Source organism: Hippocampus bargibanti, linkage group LG04, assembly GCF_051943395.1.
Source record: "Hippocampus bargibanti isolate YZ-2025 linkage group LG04, ASM5194339v1, whole genome shotgun sequence".
NCBI lineage: Eukaryota > Metazoa > Chordata > Actinopteri > Syngnathiformes > Syngnathidae > Hippocampus > Hippocampus bargibanti.
In genome coordinates, this window is record NC_142737.1 from 8,932,685 (window position 1) to 8,949,698 (window position 17,014).

The 17,014-nt window shown below is 38.4% G+C and overlaps 1 protein-coding gene across 1 annotated transcript in view; it reads left to right on the plus strand.

Annotated features, from left to right (window-relative positions):
* The window catches only part of ghra (growth hormone receptor a), a 55,849-nt gene that overhangs the window by 15,673 nt on the left and 23,162 nt on the right, over positions 1-17,014 (plus strand). The window contains exon 2 of the mRNA XM_088993856.1: positions 1,942-2,057. Within this exon, the coding sequence (XP_088849982.1) occupies positions 1,946-2,057 (112 nt within the window). The 5' untranslated portion in view covers positions 1,942-1,945. The remainder of the gene's footprint in view (positions 1-1,941; positions 2,058-17,014) is intronic.

Below are 17,014 nucleotides of genomic sequence, written 5' to 3' on the forward strand. Positions count from 1 at the left end.
CCAGTCATTGCCCAGACAATGGCCATAACAAGGACTAAATGTTTACATGGAATATAAGAAGTGTTAGTCTTTAACTCATTCACTGCCAGATGTGCAAAAACGTGTCCACTCCAGTGCCAGGGTTTTTGTCATTGTCACTCGAATTCCAGGACTCACAGAATATTGCGTTTTAGGACTACACAAACATTAAATGCAGCAATGAAAAGGTTTCTTCAGCAGTTATCTGTACTTCTTTGAAGGTGTCGGATGTTTTGCTTCTCATCCAAGAGGCTTCGTCAGTGAACTAAAATGTTGCTGGTTTTAGTTTGCTGATGAAGCCTCTTGGATGAGAAGCGAAATGTCCGACACCTTCAAAGAAGTACAGATAACTGCTGAAGAAACCTTTTCATCGATGGACCACTCCTGTACGACTGAGAGCTTACACAGACATATTCAATGCAACTTGAAGAAAGAAAGAAACTTTAGACTCTCTTCTTTGATCAGAAAATAGAGTTAATTCCTAAATTATTTGGTTTCTGGAGTTATATGAGCCTGAAATTTGGGCAACTATCCAAAATACAATGCAATACATACAAATTGGTTTATATAGCACTTTAACAACAGCCGAAGCTGTAACAGAACGCGAACATGGAAAAAAGGGAAATGCTGCCCCTTGTGTAAAGGAAAAACACATTGCCATAGGCCATGGCCAGCGCTTTATCGGCACCCAAACAAGAAAAAACAAAACCCGAACAAATTTGGGAATGGCGCTCTACGTCATATTTTCAATTCCCGAATAAATTCCAAAACTCCATATACCATAGGACATATTGACAACATCAGGCAATGAAGTTAAGCTGTTATGTTTATGCGGCAATTAAACTTGAATAAATACATACTCTTGACTTGAATGAAGAACCATAATTTGCAGACGACAACATGCACCTGATTAAAATCCGCAAATGACAATGCTATAAGACTAAATGTATACATATACTGGTGACTTCATCTTAATAACTGCTATGGGGGATTTGTATTCTGTCCTAAAGACTACAGAGCACAGCAAGTTACACTTCAGTGTTCCAAAAACTCCATCTCACTTGTTATCAATGAATACGGGCTTCATCAGAAAGCAACACCCACAAGTCCGTGGCAACGCAGCTTTGAGAAAGCCATTTGGTTTGTTTTTGGGGAGACACAGGGGATGTTGCCCCATAGCCAGAAATGGCCTGTCATCAGTTTGGTAGGAGTTGATTGCCAAACCACAGAGAGAAGGGGATCACATTAAAGAGATGGATGGATTTATGGCAATTAGTCTCTCTCTCTTTTTCTCTCTCTTTCTCTCTTTTTTTCTCTCTTTTCTCTCTCTATCTCTGTCTGTCTCTCTGTCTCTCTCTCTCTCTCTCTCTCTCTCTCTCTCTCTCTCTCTCTCTCTCTCTCTCTCTCTCTCTCTCTCTCTCTCTCTCTCTCTCTCTCTCTGTCTCAAAGTCCTTGTCTCTCTGTCTCAATCTCTCTGTCTCAATCACTATGTCTCTCTGCCCCTCTCTCTCTCTCTCTATCTCTCTCTCTCTCTCTCTCTCTCTCTCTCTCTCTCTCTCTCTCTCTCTCTCTCTCTCTCTCTCTCTCTCTCTCTCTCTCTCTATGTCTCTCTCTCTCTCTCTCTCTCTCTCTCTCTCTCTCTCTCTCTCTCTCTCTCTCTCTCTCTCTCTCTCTCTCTCTCTCTCTCTCTCTCTCTCTCTCTCTCTCTCTCTCTCTCTCTCTCTCTCTCTCTCTCTCTCTCTCTCTCTCTCTCTCTCTCTCAATCTCTCTCTCTCTCTCTCTCTCTCTCTCTCTCTCTCTCTGGCATATCCACAAAAAAAATCAGTTTTAGTTGCAGCACCAAAGTTTTTTTCACATGCACATGCCATCTTGAAGGTAATTATAATTACTGTGTTACCCATTCACTCTTCTCTCTGTCCCCAGCATCATGGCAACAGCGTCCTCGCCCTCCTTGGGCCTCCTGCTTTTGATCCTCACACCCTGGCTTTTGTCTCCGGCCTCGGCCTTTGTCACCGACTGGCACGACATGACACCATCGGGTAGGCAACTGCAGTTTTTTTTTGTGTATTTAATTTTTTGTGTACCTTTCATTTTGACTCATTTTTTGGTAGTTTATTTCACGTTTTCTATGTCACAAGTATGTAAAGTTGTCGGAAATTACCCAGTGAAATCTACCAAATATTGGGCAGGTTTTGAACAACTTAAAAAATATTGTGAGATACCTTTTAAAAAAATACCTTGATTATATTAACTCATTCACTGCCAGACATGTGCAAAAATGTGTCCACTCCAGTGCTAGGGTTTTTGTCATTGTCACTTGAATTTCAGAACCCAGAGAATATTGAGTTTTAGGACTACATAAGCATTCAATGCAACCTTAGACTCTCTTCTTTCATCAGCAAAAAAAGAGTTAATTCTCAAGTTGTATGGGTCTGCAGTTATCTGAGCTTGAAATTGGGGTGGCTGTTTAAAAAGCAAATGCTTTCGCGGGCGGAAAAAAAAATTAAGTGGCTTGACTTTGACACCTGTGCCTTAGACTCTCTTCTTTCATCACAAAAAAGAGTTAATTCCAAAATTATATGGGTCTGGAATTATATGAGCTTGAAATGAGGGCAGCTGTCCAAAATACAATGCAATACATACATATCTGTTTATATAGCGCTTTAACAACGGCTGAAGCTGGAACAAAGCGCTAATATGGAAAAAGGGTAAATGCTGCCCCCTTGTGGAAAAAAAAAAACAAAACATTAACCAGAGGCCATGGCCAGCGCTTTATTGGCACCCAAGCATGAAAAAACAAAACCCGAACAAATTCGGGTATGGCGTTCTACGTCATATTTTCAATTCCGTAATAAATTTGTGAATGGCAGTGAATGAGTTAATTGTGCTAATCACATGTCTGGTTAATCTAATTTATTGTAGGTGAAACCGAACCTTCCTGCTCGAGGTTATATGTTAGCACCTGGTTCTAAATAAACAGTGAATGTGTCAGACTGTCTGCACGTGACTTATCAAACATTAACACACCCGTTTAAGGGCAACGCTTATGTCAGCCGTGAATTGCAGAATGCTATGTTTGCGCCGATGCATGTGGAAAGGTTGAGCGTTGAGCAAACGCAGCGATTTCCTGATCGATAGTATTGCCTCGGGGGTAAACGCACAGACGGCCCCCCCAGTCCGCACGATCAAAGTCCAGGGACTGCTCAATTCGGGTACACGGTGCGGGGGTAAATGTCACTCAGCCAGTTGAAACATTTACATAAAAGAATGATGGGATTCTGCACGGAGGGGAAAAAGTTTGTGATTTGGCATTGCCTTGACAACGTCAATGTCTGGAGGGCTGGGGGTGCAGACAGTGAGTGGAGAGAGCACTGTACATGCGTGTGGGTTTTAAATTTCCACCAAAAACCCCAAGTACAGGCAAGAGCATTAAAACATGCTATCGTGTCAGTGCGACCAGATTAAATTTCTACCACACACACATACACACATATTCACACACGCACACACATAAATGAGATGGGGGCATTTTCGAGCATAATGGTCACAGTGTGCGAGTCCCTCGAGTGTGGCTTGGCATCACTTTCGTCTCATAGCCCAAAATTTCATTTAACAATATTTCTTGACAGGAAAATACTCTTTGCTGCTCTGCACAGTTTAAATTTCAGTTTGCGCCGCAACATATGAATATAACAACGATGATGAAATATGGTGTCATGTTCAAATATATGAATATTTTTCAACATTTTAGAACTGCAATTGCCATTTTAGAACTGCCATCTTTCTTGATGGTAGGTAATGAAACAAATTGATCATCAATTTTAATCATTGACTACTTTTTTCAAGACCTACTTTCATTTCAAATTGTCCAAATCTTCTGAATTGTCTTTAACTAGTAAATATTTTGAATTTCTGTCCAGGAACCCTGCATCTTATTTACTTGGTGTTGAACCAACCTCCAAATAAACGAATAAATGCAAAATTAAATAGATAAATAAATGAATACATAATAATAATAATAATAATAATAATAATAATAATAATACATTTTATTTCAAGCGCCTTTCAAAGCTCTCAAGGACACTTTTCAGTCACAGACAAGCATAGATACTATAATAAATAAAATACAATTATAAAACGAATACAATAAATAAAATACAATTATGAATAGAAACAAGAGATAGAGCTACACATAAAATGCCATTTTAAATAAATAAACACAAATAAATATACAAATAAGTAGATACATTAATTAGTTAATACATACATTGGTATATTAACAAATACATAAATAAATAAATAAATAAACAAACAAACACAAATAAATAAGTACACAAATAAGTAGAGAAACAAACAAATAAATAGATTAGCAACCAAATGAGTAAATAAACAAACACATAAATACATAAATGAATACACAAATAAATAAATAAATATACAAATAAGTAGATAAATTAATTTGTTAATACATAAATTGGTATATTAACAAATACATAAATAAATAAATAAACACAAATAAATAAGCACACAAATAAGTAGATAAACAAACAAATAAATAGATTAGCAACCAAATGAGTAAATAAACAAACACCTAAATACATAAATGAACACATGAATAAATAAATAAATAAATAAATAAATAAATAAATAAATAAATAAATAAATGACTGAAGAAATGAATAAATGAATGAATAAATGACTGAAAAAATGAATAAATAAATACATAAATAATAAACACAAAGAAATAAGCACACAAGTAGATAAATAAACACTTAAATAAATAAATAAATAGATAGATAGAGAAATAGATTAACAACTAAATGAATACATATTTAAACACGGAAATGAATAAGCACGCAAATAAATACACAAATAAGTTACTAAATGAATAATAACTAAAAATACAAATAAATAAATAATAAAATGCAAATATTTGCTTTTACTTTGGAAAATAATGTCTGTTTTTGAGTAAAAGGGTGGAAATTAAAACATATTTTTAATCAAATTATTTGATCAATCGACATCATGATGAGAACATTCCACAGTGATTACAATAATTGCAACCTTGACGCATTTCATTTAGCAACGGTGTAAGGTACTAAAAGAACAACTTCAAAATAATTTAAAGTTCAATTTGTCTCGCGTGTTCATTCCTCAAAGTTTTGGATTGATTGCTTTGGTGAAGAACAAAGAATAACGCTTTTAGCTACAAGTGCTTCGAATGCAGATTGGAGGTCATTTTCCCATTGGACAAAATCAATACAAGTTAGAACAACATGGCCATAGAGGTTATGTTGGTTTTGCTGTCTGTTTGTCTGCTGGACTTGCAACAGGATTACACAAACTTTACCGGGACAATTTTCTTGGAATTTGTTGGCATTGTGTTGTGCAGGCGATTGGTGCAACAAAACAAACACAAAACACACACACAAACACACACACACACACACACACACACAAAGGAAATGCTGTTCAATTTAGTGGTTTGGCTGTTCTTTTATTTTTTTGTTCCTTCTGTTTTTTTGTCACTCGTTTCCAGTTAAAAGTTCAGTGTTTTTTTAGAATCACAGGCTAAGAAGCGCTACATAAAAAGTTTGTTCTTGATTCCTGTCAATTGTTTTTCTGACCAGTATAATACCAAAAGTGGGCATTTGCTCATTCCCAGTGAAAGGCGCTGAAAATGAAATGCACAGTGATATCTTGGCTTACGAACTTAATTGGTTCCCAGCCAGAGTGTGTAAGGTGAAAATTGTGTATCCCAAAAATTAATTTCCCATTGGAAACCAGTAAAATGAGAACAATCCGTTCCCAGGTCCCCATAAAACATAATTTTCTATTTTCTAATTTTCGAAGCCTTAAAACTACACAAAATATACCTTATTTTATGTATAATAAATGTGCTATGGTATTATAATTAAAGAAATAAACTACTGTATAATAAAGTCATTTTATTTACCTTTGTGATGGTTGTTGATGGCTTGATAGAATGGAACACTTGATGAGGATCATAACCTTCCCATGATCCCCTGTAGGTGTTTTCTCTGTGATAATGTTATCTAGTTCCTCATCAATTGTGTTCTGTTTAGCTGGGTTGATAGCTTTTGCATCAAGTGTACAGATGGCGTGTGCGTTTTTTTTTGTGGAGCCTGATTGATGGGATATTTTAACCTTGCAGTCTACATTCTGCCTTTGAACAAATCAAAGTATCAAAGTTGAAACTCTCACTGTCATCTGCCTGTCTCTTTAATATTTAAACCACCCCCCTCACTGCTGCATTCTTGACCAATCACGTGGCTTTAACTGAAAACTGGGGGCGGATAATAGAGGACAAAAACAGTCGGCTTCCATTTTGTTGTTGGAAGAACGGGCTCGTTCGCGAACGACACATCACTCATTGAGGCAGCTCCGTGTACGAAAAAGTGTGTATGCCAAGGTAAAGTTCGTAAATTTGCATAAATGTCACGTTCGTAAACCGAAAAGTTCGTAAGCCAAGGGCTTCGTAAACAGAGGTATCACTGTCATTATTATTATTATTATTATTATTATTATTATTATTATTATTATTATTATTAATGCGAGACTTTGCACAATTACAATAAATAAATAAATAAATCAATAAAAACACTCCCACAATACGACACTGATTTGGCTTATCAAAATTGTGCGCGTGATTATGCAAAGTTAGTCGAAGTTGAATATTTATTTCAAGACAGCATGTCCACACCCATAAAAAAATGACTTGAGTTTGAGCATGCATGTTCTGCGACTCGTCTTCTTTTTAGTTGCACAAATGCACCTTTGCATCTTTGTAACTATCGGATCCCCGATAGCAAAACTGTCAAACAGCTGGTTCAAATGCCGGTTTTTCTGGATTTGAGCGTTTGCGCTGTGGAGGTATGAGACACACCCGCACCTGAAAACTATTTATAGTACGGCGTAAATGTGCGAGGATCAAGTAGGATGATTAATCCACGTTCTTACAGGGCCTTACTGGCAAATTTGCCTCACTGGCAAAGTTCTACACACTTGTCAGCCAAGCAGATTTTAGTGCCAAAGACGAACGAACGACTTTGTTGTCATGAGGGAAAATGGAAAGTAGACATGTTTCTTATGAAATATGGTGAAGCTTTTGGGCTGATATGGTGTTGAGCTTTTGGAAGAATGTGCTGAGGAGGGGTTTTTTCTTGATCCGAAGTGCCAAGATGAAATAGTCCTAACTACGGTGGCTTTGACTCCATATGGCACGCACAGCGCATTCTGGGTGAGGATAAATTGTTTTTTTTTTATAGTTAAGATTTGAGCCAAAGGTGGATGTGTTTGTCGGACCTCACTATTTATATATACAAAAGAACAGAATATTTACTGAAGAAAAGCACATTTTAACGTTAGGAGGGAAAACAACTGAAATACAGTCATACCTCGGTTTACAAACCCCTTGGCTTACGAACGTTTCGGTTCACGAATGTTAAATTTATGAAAATTTTACCTTGGCATACAAACTTTTTTTCGGGATACACACGGAGCGCCACAATGAGTGATGTGTCGTTCGCTAACGAGCCCGTTGTCCTGACAACAAAATGGCAGCCGGCTGTTTTTGTCCTCTATTCCCCGCCCCCAGTCTTCGGTTAAAGCCACATGATTGGTCAAGAACGCAGCAGTGAGGGGGTGGGGGTTACAGACAGAGAGAGACAGAGAGAGAGTGAGAAAATTGAAATAAAGCAGTGACATTTGGACTCGTTAGAACTTTGATAGTTCAAAGGCCTGTGTCTACTGCAAGGTTAAAATATACCTTCAATCAGGCTCCACAAACCATCTGTACACTTGATGCAAAAAGCTATCAACCCAGCTAAACACAACTCAATTGATGAGGAACAAGGTCAAATTATCGCAGAGAAAGTACCTACAAGGGATCATTCCTCAAAATGGTGAAAGAAGAAGGCTGGGTTCCATATCAAGTGTGTAATGCTGATGAAACCGGCCACTCCATTCCATCAATCCATCAACGACCATCACAAAGGTCAATAAAACAACTTTATTATATAGTACAGTTCATTTCTTTACTTATAATATCATACCACATTTATTATACATAAAATAAGGTATATTTTGTGTAGTTTTAAGGCTTAGAAAATTACGAAGTAGAAAAGTATGTTTTATGGCGACCTGGGAACTGATTATTCTCATTTTAATGGTTTCCTATGGGAAATTAATTTTTGGGATACACACTTTTCACCTTCCACACTCTGTCTGGGAACCAATTAAGCTCGTAAGCCAAGGTATCACTGTATGCCAACCTCTCTGAATGTACAAAAATATTTCTATGTTTTATAGATGGGGTGTTTTTTTTCCACCTTGCGCCATTGACGCATTTTGACAGCCACAGATGCAACTTTGTAACTCCACTGCGCCAATACCGGCACAAGTCTACGACGATTATCGCATATTTCTGTGTTCTGCGGCATATATGAGATACTTATGTTCAAATAGCTAAAGAAACAAATTTAGTTAAACAGCAATTGAAAACTGTTTGTTTTCCTTCAGAGGTTTTACCTTTCGTCGTCTGCTGACATCTAGCCTTACCAATATTGAGCCATAATCACCTTGTATTTGTTTCAATGCTTTCCAAAGTCGTGGTAGAGGATATTTTGCGCTTTTCCGTGATCAGTCGGAAACTGCCGTAGGAGATAATTAAACATTCTTTTACCCATGATGCATTGCAGTATTTTCATTGAACATGGCGGATGGTTCCAATATGGAGCGTTAGAACAGGAGTAAAACTCTAAAATATATTAAAAATAGTTACCAAACAAACATATTCTCATTTTTTAAGCACCAATCAAATAAGTTTGCAGAGAATAGTGAAAACACGTGCCAGCAAACTGCTGTTAATGATTCCAATTTAGTGGCTAATGGGAATGATTTCAGAGGTGTTGCAGCACATTGTAAATCTTCCAATATTTTTTTAAAGTCGACACTAGTAAGAAATATTGTCTTAAGTCTGTTCTCTCTGTCTTCTCTGTAACACCATAGAATATCAAAATAGCACAGGATTGATTGTGTAGTAACTAAAGAAAATTTAAAATGTGTGTTTATTTTATGTCTGAATAAATTCTGTGACTTAATTTTTTTTTTTAATATATTAGAAAAATAGATTTTAGTCAAATAATGTTTTTTCATTTGGAATTTAGAAATATGCTCCAATTAAAGGACGAGCGACGCCTTCGGACAAGTTGTGTCCATAATTTGTAAAATCACTTCAAATGACTTCTACTGAGCGTATTTTACAAAGATTCCATGGCATATAGCTATATTTTACGCTGAATATTCAGGAAGTCTTGTTTTCGAGTTGATGAGAATGCCTGACGTGACGTCACGTCTGGAACGCCCCTGACCGAGAAAGCGACACACTTTGGGTACTTTGTTTGGTCTAAAAACTTCGTGTTGATCCATGTTGATGGTGAAATTAGAAAGAAAACATAACTAACACGATGGTGAATCATTGTGTGTTGCACCAAGACTACTACAGTAAAGTCTCGTTATATCGATATCGGATATATCGATAGTCGCAGTTATATCGATACTATTTCTATGCACGCACAGAGAAAATTACATGCGAACAGGGTCGGATATATCGATAGTCCCGGTTATATCGATATTTTTTCGGACTCCCTTGAATATCGATATAACGAGACTTTACTGTATTTGATACTAGTTGACACAAATTCCCATCAGACAAATCAGCCCATTTCCAACGGAGCTTGGGCGCCATCTTGTGCATTTTCTGGGACGCTACATTGGAGTCCTGACGGCTCGAATTGATACGGAAGGACTTCTTTTATCGATTGCAAACATTTATGCTTTCCTCTTCAGAACTATTTGAATCATATTCTGAACTGGTTGAGTAACAAGAACGCATCTTCTCCGAATCTGAAGCCATTGGTTTGATTCTAGAGCAAGGCAAGACGTGACGTCACGAACAAGGGGGGGGATTCTGAAACTCGACATCTCCGAGGTCATTTTGAAGTAGTTTTCGGACACTTTAACTCATTTTTATTGGTGTTTTTCATTTGAATAAAAATATCAGCCTGCGTGTTTTGGGTATTTTATATGCTATAAAATGTTTTTCTGATGTCAGTTAGGAAACAATAAAATGGTGTCGGTTGGCCTTTAATGTGTTTTGGTTTAGTTCAAACAGTTTTGTATAATTCGACAAATTAATTCAATCATGTCCATTAATTTTAGAATTTGGCCCCCTTTTCAGACACATTTTTAAATTTACCAGCTGCCTCCTTGCAGAGAGGACGCGGCCGGCACCTTTAAAATCGAGTTGAACTCCAGAGATTAAATAAAAAATTATGTAGAGAGTATTTTCAGAAAGAATGCAAAGAAATGACAGGACCAAAGGCAAGCTTGACTGAAAGAGACTGGGCTAAACTGATTGTTACTAGCCTACAATTGGGTCCAGCAAAATATTTATGAGATCTGTCATTTCCGATTGTCTGCGTGATCATGAAAGTAACTGAGGCTGATCTATGATTGGATGAGGTAGTCGAAGGGGCGGGGACTGAGGAAGTGAAACCGGAGGCAGAAAGAAGACTGCCACAGTTTGATTGGAATGCAAACATAAATGTTCGTGTCTTGCACGCTGTGCAGTCATATTAAATATTATAAGTAAAGGCGGCCCAGGGGTTAGCGCGTCGCCCTCACGATGCAGAAATGCAGTGTTTGACCTTTGACCTTCCTGTGCGGAGTTTGCATATTTCTTCAGGTACTCTGGTTTCCAGGCAGGCTGATCAAATACTCAGTCAAAATTGTCCTTAGCTGTGATTGTGAGCGCGGATAGCTGTTTGTGTATGTGTACCCTGCGATTGGCTTGCAATTAGTTCAGGGTGTCCCCCGCCCTCTGCCCGAATACAGCTGGGATAACTCCTGCACTTCTCACGATCCTTGTGAGAATAAAGTGGATTGGAAAATGTATGGAGGAATGATGAACAAACCCCTGCTTCATTTTATTTTCAATGAACGCTTAGGCCTACTAGGCGACTTTTAATCTTTATTATGATGGTATTGTATGGAGAGTCTGTTAATTGACTGTACTTGGCGTTAAACGTTCAAGAACCACTGGTTTAAATCATTCAGATAAATCTGACGTCTTACTAGGCCCTTTGGATTCGTCTTCCAAACCGTTTGTATACCTCATTAGGTGCCACTGTTTTTGTTAGCAACAGAATCCAAATGGGCTTCACAGTTCATTATTTCATGTTGCCGTGCGAAAAACAACATTAGCGATTGACAACTTGAGTCTTGAAAATGTAGGTGGAAAATGTTTTAGCTGGAAACACATCAGCACCCAACTGTACTTTTTCCCTAAACTGCAGCACACTTATCCTTATCTCCAGCTTGCGTTAGCTTCTCCGATCAGCCTTCAGACAAACCATGATAACACCTGGAACGAATCGACCGTTGTTGGTTAAAATGGTGTCCATCAATCGCTGTTCTGTGCTGACGTTCCTTAACAAGCGTTAAAGCATCTGTAAACAAGTCGTCGACACTGATAGGGCGAGCAAACAAAAAAGCACAGCTTGTACTTTTCCCAACCTTATGCCTGTCCAACCCACGTGTTTTTTTCCTTATAAGATCAGTTTGAGCAAGATGGTGTGCCGCTCTTGCACACCCTTCAAAAAAACAAACAAACAAACAAACAAACAAACAAAAACGGCACACATGATGAAGAACAAAAATCGGTATACAGTGACACTCAGACAGAGTGTGTGAGGCGAAAAGTGTGTATCCCAAAAATTAACTTCCCATGAGTGATGTGTCGTTTGCGAATGAGCCCGTTTTTCTAACAACAAAATGGCAGCCTGCTTGTTTTGGTCCTCTATTCCCCGCTCCCAGTCTTCGGTTAAAGCCATGTGATTGGTCAAGAACGTAGCAGTGAGAGGGGGTGGAGTTTACAGATAGAGAGTGAAGCCGTTCTCCAAAAAGATAATGGATGCCGACGTTTTTTGTCCTCTATTGCCCGCCCCCAGTCTTCGGTTAAAGCCACGTAATTGGTCAAGAACTCAGCAGTGAGGGGAGGTGGTTTAAACATTAAAGAGACAGGCAGACGACAGTGAGAGTGTTTCAACTTTGATAGTTCAAAGGCAGAGTGTCGACTGCAAGGTTTAAATATCCCATCAATCAAACAACCCGCACAAGCCATCTGTATACTTGATGCAAAAGGCTATCAACCCTGCTAAACAGAACACAATTGATAAGGAACTAGATAAAATTATCGCAGAGAAAGCACCTACAAGGGATCATTCCTCAAGAAGGTAAATAAAACGACTTTATTTTAAAGTACACTTTATTTCTCTAATATAATACAACAATACATCAAATAACGTATATTTTGTGTAGTTTTAAGGCTTAGAAAATTAGAAAGTAGAAAATTATGTTTTATGGGGACCTGGGAACGGATTATTTCCATTTTAATTGTTTCCTATGGGAAATTATTTTTTGGAATACACACTATTCGCCTTACACACTCTGTCTGGAAACCAATTAAGTTTGTAAGCCAAGGTATCACTGTATTTGTCATTGTGTTGTTTGTATGTGAAATATTCCCAAAAACACACCAAAAAATGTCTCCCCAATTTGATTTGGACGTTGTCATGCAAACTTATTCTCAAATCAGTCCCAGAGCTGGAAGACGTGGAGAAATATCCAGTTAACGCTTGCCTTTTTTCCTTTTTTTTTCTTTTCAACCCCCACCCTCTGTTTGTCAAGCCTAATGATTGATGCTGCTGCATGACACTGTGTTCCACACCACAGAGGTGGTAACCAGCAGCAACCACAGACACGGTCACTAGACCCGGCCTGTGAATGCATTTCCACACAGACGTGTTTTGGGGTGTGCGTTGACAACAAGTACAAAATAATAAAAATTTTATCTGTATATACACACAGATGGTTGCAAAAGCTGAGAAAGTGGCTAATCACAGAGTACTGCAAGACTATCTATTTGAGTTATTCTGGGTTGTTATGCAGACTTGGAAAGCCTTTGGAATTTTTCTGTCTCGTATTCCTTGTCAGCAACCCTTTTCTCTTCTTCCGACCTAGGTCGCTTTTTTCCCCCCCGTCACACGCTAATTGCTAATTGGATTAGCCTTTATTAGTCTTGCAGTGGAGAAATTTACAGTTCACAGCAAAAAAGTGATGGAAGTAAAAAGGAAAGGAAGAAGTAGAAAAACAAAATACAGGAGCTGCTGTAAAGGCAAACACTCACGGCGCCATTTTAAAGTCAAAACAACAACAAAATAAATAATGTGACAGGACACAAAAGCCAAGACAGTCATTCAGTCTTAACTAATTAGCTCGCTAGGTTTCTATCTGAGTTACTTCCGGGTTGAGTGAAGGCCTCGCTCGCTGTCTGTTAACTATCTGTTAGCTAGCTAGCTTTCTATCCGAGTTACTTAGGTATCTATAAGCTGTCTTTTAGCTAGCTAGTTTTCTATCTGAGTTACTTCTGGGTTGAGTGAAGGCCTAGCTAGCTATCTGTTAGCTATCTATTAGCTAGCTAGGTTTCTATCTGAGAGACCTAGCTATCTATTAGCTGGCTATTAGCTAGCTAGCTTTCTATCTGAGTTACTTCCGGGTTGTGTGAAGGCCTAGATAGCTCTCTGTTAGCTATCAATTGGCTACCTAGCTAGTTTTCTATCTATCTGAGTTACTTACCCTGGGACTGTAAAGTGACCTTGAGAGTTTTGAAAGGCGCTTATAAATGAAATGTTTTATTATTATTATTATTATTATTATTATTATTATTATACACGATTGTCACGATTTGCAAGTTGGTGGGTGGTCTTTAGAGTCTTAAAATGTAAAATATAGCTATATGAGGTGGAATCTTTGTAAAATACGTTCAGTAGAAGTCATTTGAAGCCATTTTACAAATTATGGACACAACTTGTCCGGAGACGTCGGTTGTCCTTTAAGTGTGATGCTAGCTACATTTAAAACGGTTGCTTGTCTTGTGCGATGATGTCACACATTCTGCTGCGCGACGCCAAGAGGAATGTACTGCACGCATTGTGTGTGCAGGAGCAGGTGGTATGTTTAAAATGTTCCCGTCGATGTGATCAAAGTAAATGTATGCGGGGAACTTTTAAGGTAACAGAGGTAATTAACAAACCTGATTTTCTTCAATTGGTGGCTTTTAAGCTAATAGATGCCCTGCCCCATGGGTCAGTCACTGGGAAAGACAAATAAACACTCCTCAGATACGAGGCATCTATTTACTCAGCATGAAAATTTACCGGCGAGAAACTGCACATAAAGTGATACCTCAGCTTACGAACTTAATTGGTTCCCAGAAAGTGTGTGTAAGGTGAAGTGTGTCTTCCAAACATCAATTTCCCATAGAAAACCATTAAAAATGAGAATAATCTGTTTCCAGGTCCCCATAAAATATAATTTTGGACTAAATAAGCCTTAAAACTACACAAAATATACGTTATTTATTTTATGTATAATAATTGTGCCTTTGTATTGTAATTAAAGAAATTAACTCTACTGTATAATAAAGTCGTTTTATTTACCTTTGTGATGGTCATTGATGTAATTGCTTTTTGATATTATCCGAGTAAAGTTGCCATGCTTTCTCGGTGATAATATCCTCACTAACATGGTCGCCTGCGAGCTGCTTTTCGTTAATCCAAATCAACAGAAGTGTTTCAACCTCTTCTATTGCCTGAGACCGTTGCTTAGACAACACAGAAACGGCCATAGCCACACGTAGCAATGGTCGACTGAGCATACTGGTTCTGGGACGCTAACTACTGGGACGCTAAGTCACAAAAACCTCATTTGTGTTTTCTTTTGTGTCCCCTTCGGCTTCACACTAGCCTGTGGTGGGGTCTTTTTCAGTCCCATAACAGCAAAAGTACTCCACTCGATAACAAACCATGTCTGCACTCAAAGAAAGTGGGTCTGGAAAAGTAGTGCGGCAGCCACAGTGGCGCTGTTCGGTCGTGGGGTTTGGTGTTCTTCTGCCGAAAACTAGTCCGCCAACCATTGTGGCGCTCCGTGTGTTTCCCGAAAACTAGTTCGTATGCGAAGATTATATTCTCGCAAATTTAATGTTCGTAAGGCGAAAAGTTCGTTAGCTAAAGCGTTACCGAGTGTAAACCGAGGTATCACTGTATCATTAGCACGTAGCATCTGTGGCTATTTGAACTCACTTGCGAACCAAAAAAAAAGCAGCACCGACATGGGCTCGTCAACAGTTTGTGGATGAATTAAAGTGTTGTAATGTCTGTTTCCATTGAAACGTATTGCAAGCTGATTTCATGTTACGTGGCGACTGCATCGTCAAGGAAAATGAGTGCATCGACCAATTCTAACACCGACATGTTCCTGAAAGCTAAAAACATTTGTTGGAGCCAGTTCACAAGTGATTTGCTCCACAAGTGGCATTTTTTTCTCTGCCTTAACATATTCATATACTGTACCGGTAATTGCATTATGGTCCACTATTGTAAAAGAAACAATGTAGCAGTTGTTGTTGGTGGGGGGCCTTCCCAACCTCCCTTTGGCCCCTCGCCCGCCCTCCAAAGGTATTTCGGCATTTGCACAATGGGACTTTAATGTTCATCACGGCCTTTTGTTTTGAAGGGGCAAATTCACATCATGCTGACATCTATTTATATCACTTGTTTATGTTGCCTTATGTTTTTTCGTTTGTTCGTTCGCAGGACCTTTTCTTGACCTTTATAGCACTTTAAATGATTTTTTTCTTTGTCCTTGTAATTTCTCGTTGATCAAATCTTCCCAGTCTTTTCCATTCACAAATCCCTTCTAAATGTACAAGAATGCACTTTGGCCAGCCAAGTGGTGAGAGTTGGACGGGCGATTCTTTCATGTCACTTTTGTCAACTAGTATGCATCTGTTAACTCGGGGGCTGGCAACACGTGGCTCAAGAGCTGCATGCGGCTTTTTAACACCCCCCTAGTGGTCCTTTAGAGTTTTTTTCAAAGATTTTAGCAAATGGAAAATGATTGGAGGAAATTGGAAATTTATCACCATTTCGTCAATAAATATTTACGTCATTGCCTTACTGATGTAACATAAACAAATAAATCTGCATGGGCATCTTGGGGTGGTTTAAACATTAAAGAGACAAGCAGACGACAGTGATAGAGTTTCAACTTTCATAGTTCAAAGGCAGAGTGTAGACTGCAAGGTTAAAATATCCCATCAATCAGGCTCCACAAACAATTTGTACAAGCCATCTGTACACTTGATTAAAAAAGCTATCAACCCAGCTAAACTGAACACAATTGATGAGGAACTAGATACAATTATCACAGAGAAAACACCTACAAGGGATCATTCCTCAAGATGGTAAAAGAAGGTTACGTTCCTCATGAAGTGTTTAATGCTGATGAAACCGGTCACTCCATTCCATCAAGCCATGAACGACCATCACAAAGGTAAATAAAACAACTTGATTATACAGTACAGTTTATTTATTTAATTATAGTACCAGACAGTGACGTGCAGTCAGTGGAGGCAGGTGAGGCAGTGCCTCACCTGCCATCATGGAAAGCTGTCATGGAAATATCAAATGAAAAAATAAATTAAACCGTTAGATGTATTGAGTGATTTGTACTTTAAAGTTCTTGTCCATTTAACTTCACTGTTTTAGGATTTTTTTCAAAATCGCTGAATTTACCGTTCAAATACTACGTAGAGACGAGTGGTGACATCATTGATGACGTCAGTGCCTCACCAGCCATGAACCTCACCGCACATCACTGGTACCAGAGCACATTTATTATCCATAAAATACGGTATATTTTTGTCGTTTTAAGGCTGAGAAAAGTAGAAAGTAGAAAAATTATGTTTTATGGGGACCCTGGGAATGGATTATTCTCATTTTAATGGTTTCCTATGGGAAATTATCGTACTTTCCGCACTATAAGGCGCACTGCATTATAAGGCGCACCTTCA